The following is an 11669-nucleotide window of genomic DNA, read 5'->3' on the forward strand; positions in this document are numbered from 1 at the left end:
ATTAACTAACATCCCATTTTCATGGTACCAATGATTGGCCGCCCAACATCAAGAAATACGAATGCTTCTAGAGCTGCCGGATCGACGTGGGAGTAGTAGACCTGATGATCATTCGCATAAGTGTTAAACTTGGCCTTCTTGATATGGAAGAAAAGATCGTTAGTAAAAATGTTAAATAGTATAGGATCTAGCAAACTCTCCTGCGGAACCCCACGCTTGACGCTTTCCCGGGTCGAAAAGGTGCCTCTAACTTTAACTCTCTGAGTTCCTTCAGAGAGAGAGTTCCTAATTAGGGCACAAATTTTGTCGTCTATACCCTAGGCCCTTAGTTTCGAAAGGGGGAGTGGATACTGAATTACATCAAACGCTTTGGAGAAATCCATAGAAACTAACGCAACGAGCTCCCTTCTGTCACGCATCTTCTCCAGTCCTCCATCAATCATAGCAAAGGAGTCTCGCAGCTATGAACTATCTACAGGCGGTTATGAAATCTCATAAGAGTCCATCTAGCATTCGTACATCTGCTCAGAGAAAAGCCTTTCAAAAGTGCTAAGAGCAGGGAGCACAGTTACGGGCCTATAGTTGATCTTACAAAACTCATCGTATTTTTATACGAAGGAGTCACCATGCCCATCTTCCAGCTTATTCCTTGTACCTTAAGGCCTCAAAAATTGTAGCGGGGGAGTCTGTAACATGACTTTTTTCTTCTACAACTGTGTGATGACCTGCATAAAGTTTTAATGTAAATGGCAAGATTGTCGTTACCGATGTTACAACATGTAATGTTATTTGGATGGCATTGATTACTCAGGCTCAAGCTCTCAATAGTGCATGGTCTTCTTACGAATGCTGATATCCAGACTATGCATTGAGATACATGTAAGGAATTGATCACTAATTGTGTGAGTTTTAAAGGTTGGGAATCTGGAGAAGCAAGGATCCATCCACAATTAGAACTGAATTTAATGGGCACCCTCCTCTTTTAATTCATGTTTTTACTGCCTTCTCCCATCAGTGTTTAGGGGGACGGGTGAACAAAATGGTTGGGTTGAAATATATATTACAAAGATTTACCAGCTTGTTACAGCATAAGTGGAAAAATGGAAAACATAGCTGTGTATTTAATGTATAACTTGAGTTGTTACAGTAGTTATCCAATTTAAACAAATATCCAAGTCTTTTCATTAACTTTCATGTTAAAATTTTGTCATAGTGAACCGGTGAAGGTCTTAGAACATGGTCAAATGAATACTTTTTTCAGATCAATTATTGTTGTGTTTCATGTTAGAATGGCTTCCAAGATGTAATCTTTGATCGCTACGCCAGGTATGGCTGCATTGTCCTGGGACATGACTTTCGTCTTCGTTAGGCTGCTTGTAAGTCTGAAGGCCTCACATGCATCAGAAAACTGTCTGAGGAGGAGTTGGAGTTTTTCAGCGCTGTGAGCAACGAGGGCAACATCATCGGCAAAGAGAAGGTCACGGATGGCTACCTTGCGCACTTTGGTCTTGGCTCTAAGGCGTGTAGGGTTGAAGAGTTTACCATCAGAACGAGATCTTATCAGGATGCCTTCTTCAGAGGACTTGAAAGCATGATTCAGTAAAACTGAAAAGAAGATGTTGAAGAGAGTTGGGGCTAGCACACTTCCTTGTTTTACGCCGCTGTTTATATCGAATGCCTCAGACCTGTTTTCGTCATACTGCACTGTACCCCGAGACCCATCATGGAACGATTTGATGAAGCTCAGGAGTTTAGGAAGATAGCCAAGTAAGGGTAGAATCTTGAAAAGGCGTCTCTACTGACAAGGTCAAACGCCTTTGTCAAGTCGATGAATGCAATGTAGAGTGGCTGTTGTTGCTCTTTGCACTTCTCCTGGAGTTGTCTCAAAAGAGACAATCATGTCCACAGTCGACCAATTAGAGCGGAAACCACACTGCGATTCAGGGTACACCCTTTCAGCGATCTTTTGAAGGCGGTATAATGCTACTCGGGCAAACAGCTTTCCAGCAATGCACAGAAGTGACATGCCACGGTAATTGTTACGATCACTGCGGTCTCCCTTGTTCTTGTATAGGGTTGAGATAATAGAATCCCCCATCTCCTGGGGAACGTATCCCTCTTCCCAGCATTTGCAGATTAGCTGGTGGAGATTGTCGAACAATTGGTTTCCATTGCATTTGAAGACTTCAGCCGGGATACCGTCAAGCCCAGGGGTCTTTCCAGACGATATGTGACTGATTGACTTTGAGAGATCTTCCTTGGTGGGGGGCTCATCTGGTTCAAACATGATGGGAAGCCTTTCAATGCAGTCAAGGACAGAGGGTAAGACAGACCTCGATCTACCATAGGGCTCTATATAGTATTCCACCCAGCACTCCATCAGTCTTGATTTATCAGTAATGATTTCACCAGTTGATGTTTTGAGTGGTGAGGACTTGGACTGTGTGGGTCCCAATCGCCTTCTTGATACCCTCAAATATGCCCCTGGAATCTCCAGTGTCAGCAGCTGACTGGATTTCAGCACAGAGATTCATCCAAAAGTTGTTAGCACAGATCTTACATTTTTCATTCGCACGACGCCTGGCCTCCCGAAGTGCTTCCCAAGAACTAGGTGATGGACTACGCTGGCAGTTCTGCAGGGCATTCCTCTTTGCTTCGATGAGCGGCTGGAGAGTCGCGATGTTTGCATTGAACCAATCCTGGCCTTTGCGTACATTCTTGCCAAAGGCCTTTAATGCTGCAGCAATGGTGGTGTCCTTGATATGGCTCCTGTGATCCTCTGTGTTAAGTTCCAGGCAGTCTCCGAGTTTCGAGCTCAGGATGTCGTTGAATATAGAGACATTTTCAGGGATGTCGGTGGCAGAAGCATTAATGCGAAGTGTAGGAGATTGTTTGACACGATGAAACTTCTTTGGACGTAACTGGATCTTCGTGCAGACAAGGGAGTGATCACTGTCACAATCAGCACTGTGGTATGCCCTTGTAGTGCGAATGTCATTAAGGTGTTCCCATCTTGAGATGATGAGGTCGAGTTGGTGCCAGTTTTTAGATCTGGGGTAAATGCACGATAACCTATGGTGCAGCTTCATGCCAAAGAATGTGTTCGTAATACAGAGGTGAGGATAGGTGCAAGGCTCCAGAAGGCGTTGACAATTTTCATTGCATTTGCCAACACCAAAGTGACCAAGACAATCAGGCCAGGAGCCTTGATCGCTGCCCACTCTAGCGTTGAGGTCGCCAAGTAGAATCAGCCCTTCGTTGTTTGGGATATGTTTAATAGCATCATCCACTTGGCTGTAAAAGGTATCCTTGGCATCGGTACTCGAAGTCAGGGTTGGAGCGTAGACAGAAAGCAAATTGGTGGGACCTAGATCGGTAATGAGTTTTATGTGCATGATGCGCTCAGACTTAGTTGAGCCCGGCTCCACCATCTGTACTAGCTTGTTGCTGAAAGCAAAACCAACTCCATATACTCTAGGCTCATCTTCATCTCTACCCTGCCAGAAAAATGTGTATTCCTTCTCCGTTAGGCTTTGCAACCAGCTATGCGCGTTTCCTGTAAAGCAGCGATATCAACTTTGAGCCTAACCAATTCTCTGCTCATGACAGCTGCTTTGCGTACCCCATCAATATCGCGTATGTCCGTGGTAAGTCCGGTCAGCATTGTTCGGACGTTCAAGTGGTAATTGACTGGCTCTCTGACTGGTTAACTGACTGGGTGACCGGCTGGTGACTGAGTGGTTAATTGACTGGTGAGTCAGTGGCTGACTACGTGGTTGACTGACTGGCACAATAATAGGTTGACTAACTCAATGGTCCTTGATTGGCTATCTGACTGGTTAACTGGCTTGCTGAACGACTGGTGAATGAGTCACTAATTGACTGGTGACTGTTTCGCTGAGTAACTGGTTGACTGTTTGCCTGACTGAGTGAATGACTGACCTAGTGGTACTTGACTGGCTATGTGACTGGTTGGGTAGCGGACTGGCTGACCGATATGTACTCAGGAAGTCAGGTTAACTGACTTGCTGACCGATTGGTGACTAAGTGGCTAATTGACCTGTGACTTACTGGCTGACTGCGTGGTTGACTAACTCAATGGTACTTGATTAGTTATCTCACCGGTTAACTGACTTGCTGATCGCCTAGTGAGTGAGTGACTAGTTAACTGGTGACTGACTGGTTGAGTAGCTGGTTGACTGAATGGTTGACCGACGCAGTGGTAATCAACTGGCTATGTGACTGGTTAACTGACTGGCTGACCGACTTGTACTTGATTGACTGGTTAACTGAGCTCCTGACCGACTGGTGAAGAGTGACTAATTAATTGGTGATTGACTGGCCGAGTGGCGGATTTACCGTCCTCTTAACTAAATGGTTCACTGACCCAGTGGTACGTGACTGGCTATATGACTGGTTAACTCACTGGCTGAACGACTGGAGACTGAGTGGCTTAATGATTGGTGACTGACTGGCTGACTGCATGGTCGGCCGACTGGATGACGAAAGGGTTGACTGATTGAATGGTACTTGACTGGGTATCTGACTAGTTAGCTGACTTGGTGACCGACTGGTGAACGAGTGGCTGGTTGACCGATGCGTAAGTCACTGGTTGACTGACTGGCTGACTTGAAGAGTGATTGACTCGATGGTACTTGAGTGGCTATCTGTCTGGTCAGCCGACTTCCTGACCCACTGACTGTCTGACTGACTGGTCAATTTCCTCAGTGGCGCCTGAGCAGCTGAATGACGAGTTAACTGACTCAGTAGCTCCTGACGACTATCTGATTGGTTGACTAACTGGTTGACTAACTGGTTAACTGACTCGCTGACCGACTGGTGACTGACTGTCTTACTGATTGGCTAACTGACAGAAAACTGCTGGACTGAATGACCAGTTGACTGACTCACTGGGTACCTCACCTGCTGACTGACTGGGTTACTGCTTTACTCATGGTTTTATGACGGACTGGCTAACTCACTGCTACCTGACCGACTGAGTGACTGGTTGACTTACTGACTTATTAATTACTCACTGGCCTTTGAAGGGGCTGACTGACTGGTGGACTAGTTGACCTGGCGCATTTCACTCTGGCCAAATTTCGCAGGAAACAGCGGATATCATCTGGATTTTAGCGTTTTCTCACAGCTTTCAAGACAACCTATTCAAAACAATCTATTCAAAAAAGTTGGTTTTCGCTTGTTTGCTGATACTTTTTGCACAACCGTGTTTTGAGCGCGAGATCAGCAAGACTCGACCCAAATCTCTATCTGGCCAGATTTCGCAGGAAGCATCGGGTATCAACCAAATTTTAGTGTTTTCTTACAGATTTCAGCACAATCTATTCAAAAAGATTTGTTAGGGGCTGTTTCCATATAGTTTTTACAAAACCGTCTTTTCAGCGCAAGTTGAGCAGGACTTGACCCATTTTACTGTGTGGCCAAATTTGGCAGGAAACATCGCGCATTAACCAAAACTTAGTGTTTTCTTACACATTTCAATACAATCTATCCAAAAAAGTTGGTTTTCGCTTGTTTGCTGATACTTTTTGCAAAACCGTGTTTTCAGCGCGAGTTGAGCAAGACTTGACCCAAATCTCTATCTGGCCAAATTTCGCTGGAAACATCGGGTATCAAGGAAATTTTAGTGTTTTCTTACAGATTGCAACACAGTCTATTCAAAAAAATTGGTTCCTGGTTGTTTGCAGATACTTTTCGGAAAACCGTGTTTTCAGCGCGAGTTGAGAAAGACTTGGCGCATTTCACTCTCTGGCCAAGTTTCGCGGAAAACATCGGGTCAATCAAATTTTCGCGCTTTCTTACGGCTCTAAACACAATGTAGTAAAAATATTTGGTTTTGGCTTGCTTGCAGATAGTTTTTGCAAAAGTCTTTTTTCTGATTAACTCAATTGCTGACCAACTGGTGACTGACTGTCTTACTGATTGGCTAACTGAAAGAAAACTGCTGGACTGAATGACCAGCTGACTGACTAACTGGGTACCTGACCTGCTAACTGACTGGGTTACTGCTTTACTCATGGTTTGGTGACGGACTGGCTAACTCAGTGCTACCTGACCGACAAACTGGTTGTCTAACTGGTTGACTGACTGACAGAATTACTGGTTACTGACTGGCGCGTGACTATGTGGTTGATTGGCTTAGTGATTCACTGTTGCCTGATTGGCTATTTGACTTGTTTACTGACTTGTTGACCGACTGGCGACTGAGTGGCTAACTAACTGGTGACTTAATTACTGGTCAACGTACTGGCTGACTGATTCACTGGTACTTGACCGGCTGAGTGACTGGTTGACTAAATGGTTGAGTGAATTACTGGTATGTGACTGTGTATCTGAATGGTTGACTTAGTTGCTGAGCCATTGGTGAATGACTGGCTAAGTGACTGTCTGACTGACGACGAGTGAGCAGCTGACTGATTGGTTTACAACCTTGCTAACCGACTGGTGACTGACTTGACAAGCGACTGGTGACTGACTGGCCAACTTTCTCGGTGGTACCTGAGCAGCTGACTGACTAGTTGACTGACTCATTGGCTCCTGACGGATATCTGATTGGTTGACTAACTGCTTGAATGACTGGTTAACTGACTTGCCGACCGACTGGTGACTGATTGGCTTACTGATTCGTTAACAGAAGAGCGCTTGACTGAATGACAAGTTGACTGACTCACCGGGTACCTGACCTGCTGACTGACTGGGTTACTGCCTTGTTTACGGTTTGGTGACTGACTAGCTACCTCACTGGTATCTGACCGAGTGAGTGACTGGTTGACTTACTGTCTATTTAATTACTGAACACACGGTTTTACAAAAAGTATCAGCAAAAAAGAGAAAACCAACTTTTTGGATAGATTGTATTGAAATGTGTAAAAAAACACTAACTTTTGGTCGATGCGCGATGTTTCCTGCCAAATTTGGCCACATTGTAAAATGGGTCAAGTCTTGCTCAACTCGCGCTGAAAACACGGTTTAGTAAAAAGTATCTGGAAACAGCCCCAAACCAATTTTTTTGAATAGATTGTGTTGAAATCTGTAAGAAAACATGAAAATTTGCTTGATGCTCGATGTTTCCTGCAAAATTTGGCCAGAGAGTTAAATGGGTCAAGTCTCGCTCAACTGGTGGTGAAGACACGATTTTGCAAAAATCATCCGCAAACAACCCAAAACCAATCGTTTTCAATAGATTGTGTTGAAATTTCTAAGAAAACACTAAAATTTGAGTGATACCTATTGTTGCCTTCCAAAGTGGGCCACAGAGTGAAATGGGTCAAGTCTTGCTCAACTCGCGCGGAAAACACGGTTTTGGAAAAAGTATCAGGAAAGAACCCAAAACCACCTTTTTTCAATGGATTGTTTTGAAATTTGTATGAAAACACTAAAGTTCGGTTGATACCCGATGTTTCCTACGAAATTTCGCCAGAGAATGAAATGGGTCAAGTATTGCTCAACTCGCGCAGAAAACATGGTTTTGAAAAAAGTATCTGCAAACAAGACAAAGGCGATTCTTTTGAGTAGGTTGTCTTGAAAGCTGTAAGAAACCGCTAAACTCCAGATGATATCCGCTGTTTCCTGCAAAATTTGGCCAGAGTGAAATGGGCCAAGTCAACCAGTCCACCAGTCAGTCATCCCCTTCAAAGGCCAGTGAGTAATTAATAAGTCAGTAAGTCAACCAGTCACTCAGTCGGTCAGGTAGCAGTGAGTTAGCCAGTCAGTCACCAAACCGTGAGTAAGGCAGTAACCCAGTCAGTCAGCAGGTCAGGTACCCAGTGAGTCAGTCAAGTAGTCATTCAGTCCAGCAGTTTTCTGTCAGCTAGCCAATCCGTAAGACAGTCAGTCACCAGTCGGTCAACGAGTCAGTTAACCAGTCAGTCAACCAGTTAGTCAACCCCGTAGTCAGCCACTGACTCACCAGTCAATTAACCACTCAGTCACCAGGCGGTCACGCAGTCAGTTAACCAGTCAGAGAGCCAGTCAATTACTACTGGAGCGTCCGAACGATGCTGAACGGACTTACCAAGGAGATACGCGACATTGATGGGTACGCAAAACAGCTGTCATCAACAGAGAATTGGTAAGGCTCAAAGTTGGTCTCACTGCTTTGCAGGAAACGCACATAGCTGGTTGCGGAAGCCTAACAGAAAAGGAATACACATTTTTCTGGCAGGGTAGAGATGAAGATGAGCCTAGAGTACATGGAGTTGGTTTTGCTTTCGGCAACAAACTAGTACAGATGGTGGTGCCGGGCTCAACCAAGTCTGAGCGGATCATGCATATAAAACTCAATACCGATCTAGGTCCCACCAATTTGCTTTCTGTCTACGCTCCAACCCTGACTTCGAGTACTGATGCCAAGGATACCTTTTACAGCCAAGTGGATGATGCTATCAAACATATCCCAAATAACGAAGTACTGATTCTACTCGGCGACCTCAACACTAGAGTGGGCAGCGATCAAGGCTCCTGGCCTGATTGTCTTGGTCAGTTTGGTGTTGACAAATGCAATGAAACTGGTGAACGCCTTCTGGAGCTCTGCACCTATCATCACCTCTGTATTACAAACAAATTCTTTGGTTTGAAGCTGCACCATAGGTTCTCGTGCATGTACCCCAGATCTAAAAACTGGCACCAACTCGACCTCATCATCTCAAGACGGGAACACCTTAGTAACATTCGTACTACAAGGGTATACCACAGTGCTGATTGTGACAGGGATCACTCCCTTGTCTGCACGAAGATCCAGCAACGTCCAAAGAAGTTCCATCGTGTCAAACATTCTGCTACACTTCGCATTAATGCTTCAGCCACCACCATCCCTGAAATTGTCTCTATATTCAAAGACATCCTGAGCTTGAAACTCGGAGACTGCCTGGAACTTAACACAGAGGACCACTGGAGCCATATTAAGGACACCACCCTTGCTGCAGCATTAAAGGCCTTTGGCAAGAATGTACGCAAAGGCAAGGATTGGTTCAATAGAAACATCGCGACTCTTTAGCCGCTCATCGAAGCAAAGAGGAATGCCCTGCAGAACTACCAGCGTAGTCCATCACCTAGCTGTTTGGAAGCACTTCGGGAGGCCAGGCGTCGTGCGAATGAAAAATGTAAGATCTGTGCTAACAACTCTTGGATGAATCTCTGTGCTGAAATCCAGTCAGCTGCTGACACTGGAAATTCTAGGGGCATGTTTTAGGGTATCAAGAAGGCGGTCGGACCTACACAGTCCAAGTCCTCACCACTCAAAACATCAACTGGTGAAATCATTACTGATAAATCAAGACTAATGGAGTGCCGGGTGGAATACTATAGCGAGCTGTATGGTAGATCGAGCTCTATATTACCCTCTGTCCTTGACTGCATTGAAAGGCTTCCCATCATGTTTGAACTAGATGAGTCCCCCACTAAGGAAGATCTCTTAAATGCAATCAGTCACATATCGTCTGGAAAGACCCCTGGGCTTCACGGTATCCCGTCTGAAGTCTTCAAATGCAGTGGAAACCAATTGTTCGACAATCTCCACCAGCTAATCTGCAAATGCTGGGAAGCCGGATACGTTCCCCGGGAGATGAGGGATTCTATTATCTCAACCCTATACTAGAACAAGGGAGACCGCAGTGATCGCAACCATTACCGTGGCATCTCAATTCTGTACATTGCTGGAAAGCTGTTTGCCCGAGTAGCATTATACCACTCAGATTGGCTGAGTGACTGACTGACTGACAGACTTGCTGATACTTGACAGGCTAACTATCTAGTGCGCAACCTGTCAAGCCAGTTAATCAGTTAGTCAGTCCATTACCAGTCTGTGAGTAAGGCAGTGAACCAGTCAGTCAACAGGTCAGGTACTAGTGATTCAGTCAACCATTCACATAGTCAGACACTAGTCAGCCAGTAATAACTCTCTCACCAAGTGAATCACCCAGCCAGTGAACCAGTCGGTTAACCGGTCAGTAAACCAGCTGGCCAATTAGGAAGTGAGCGAGTGAAAAACCAGTGGATCAGTCAACTAATCAGTTGGTTAGTCAGTCACTAGTCAAATAGCCACTTAGTCACAAGTCAGTCAAGGAGTTAGTCGACCAGTCAGCCAGTCCGTAAGCCAGTCACTCTTCATTCAGTAGCTATTAAGTCACTTATTTGACCGTTCAGTCAACCAGTGAGTCAACAAGTCAACCAGCCGTCAGCAACCAGTGATGTCAGTTAACTAGTCAGTCAGCTGGTCAGGTACCACAGAGAAAGTCTACCAGTGAGTCAGCGAGTCAGGCACCACTGCATTAGCTGTTCAGTCAACTGTCGCTGTTCAAGTCAGTTAACAGCTGGTTAACAAGGTGGTAATCCAATTAGTCACGGGGTCACTCGTCTGTCAGTCGAAAACTAAGTTATTCACCAATGGGTCGGCAAGTCAGTCAACCATTCACATACACAGTCAAATACCAGTAATGCACTCAACTAAACAAGTAGCCACTATGCCAGTCAAGCACTAATGGGTCAACCAGGTAACGTACCAGTCAAGTACAAGCAAGTCTGTGAGTGAGTCAGTCTCTTAGCCACTGAGTCAAAAAGCCAGCCAGTCGGTAAATAACCACTCAGTTAGTCAGTCCATTACCAGTCGGTCAGTAAGGCATTCAACCAGTCAGTCAGCAGATCATGTACCAGTGATTCATTCAACCATTTAGACAGTAAGACAGTAGTCACCCAGGATTAACTCTATCACCTAGTCAATCACCCAACCAGTCAACCAGTCAGTCAACCGGTCAGTCACCCAGCCGGCCAACCAGGGCATCAGCGAGTCAAGTACCAGTAATGCACTCAACTAGTCAACTAACCACTATGCCAGTCAGGTACTAAAGGGTCAACCAGGTAGCCTACCAGATAGTTAGCCTATCAAGTACCAGCAAGTCTGTCAGTCAGTCCGTAACTCAGCCACTCAGTCAACAAGCCAGTCAGCCAGTCAGCCAGTCAACAACCACTCAGTTAGTCAGTCCATTACCAGTCGGTGACTAAGGCAGTCAACCAGTCAGTCAGCAGGTCAGGTACCAGTAATTCAGTCAACCATTCAAACAGTCAGAAACTACACAGCCAGTAATAAGTCTCTTACAAAGTCAATCACCCAGGTAGTCAACCAGTCAGTCAACCAGTCAGTGAACCCGTCAGTCAGCCAGCTTTTGACCAGGAGGTCAGCGAGTCAATTACCAGTGCATCAATCGACAACTCAGTAGATCAGTCAAATAGCTACTTAGTCACAAGTCAGTCAAGGAGTTAGTCGACCAGTCAGCCAGTCGGTAAGCCAATCACTCTTCCTTCAGTAGCTATTAAGTCACTCAATCAACCGTTCAGTCAACCTGTCAGTTAGCAACTCAACCAGCCGTCAAGAACCAGTGACTCAGTCAACTAGTCAGTCAGCTGGTCAGGTACCATAGAGAAAGTCGACCAGTCAGTGAGCCAGTCAGACACCACTCTGTTAGCTTGTCAGTCAACAGTCCCTTGTCAAGTCAGTCACCAGTTGGTTAAAAATATGGTAATCCAATTAATGAGGTGGTCACTTTTCTGTCAGTCGAAAACTCCGTTGTTCACCAATGGGTCGGCAAGTCAGTCAACCATTCAGATACACAGTCAGATACAAGTATTGCACTCAAATAGTGAACTAGCCACTA

The 11669-nt window shown here is 45.3% G+C and overlaps 3 protein-coding genes across 3 annotated transcripts; 1 reads left to right on the forward strand and 2 right to left on the reverse strand.

The window, feature by feature from the left end:
* Positions 1-1279: 1279 nt before the first annotated feature.
* On the reverse strand, positions 1280-2287 carry LOC148725169 (uncharacterized). Its single transcript, XM_088731459.1, has 2 exons — positions 1930-2287; positions 1280-1605 (listed from the first exon to the last, which is right to left on the reverse strand). The coding sequence occupies exons 1-2, from the start codon at positions 2285-2287 to the stop codon at positions 1280-1282; spliced, it is 684 nt and encodes a 227-aa protein (XP_088587585.1).
* Positions 2288-2405: 118 nt separating this feature from the next.
* On the reverse strand, positions 2406-3431 carry LOC148725170 (uncharacterized). The gene has a single exon (XM_088731460.1). It carries the CDS (start codon positions 3429-3431, stop codon positions 2406-2408), a length of 1026 nt encoding a protein of 341 aa, XP_088587586.1.
* A 4820-nt stretch (positions 3432-8251) lies between these two features.
* Positions 8252-9016, forward strand: LOC148725171 (protein CFDP2-like). Its single transcript, XM_088731461.1, has one exon. The coding sequence runs from the start codon at positions 8252-8254 to the stop codon at positions 9014-9016; it is 765 nt and encodes a 254-aa protein (XP_088587587.1).
* Positions 9017-11669: the final 2653 nt, after the last annotated feature.

The sequence above is a fragment of the Stylophora pistillata genome, chromosome 8, assembly GCF_964205215.1.
Source record: "Stylophora pistillata chromosome 8, jaStyPist1.2, whole genome shotgun sequence".
Classification (NCBI taxonomy): Eukaryota; Metazoa; Cnidaria; class Anthozoa; order Scleractinia; family Pocilloporidae; genus Stylophora; species Stylophora pistillata.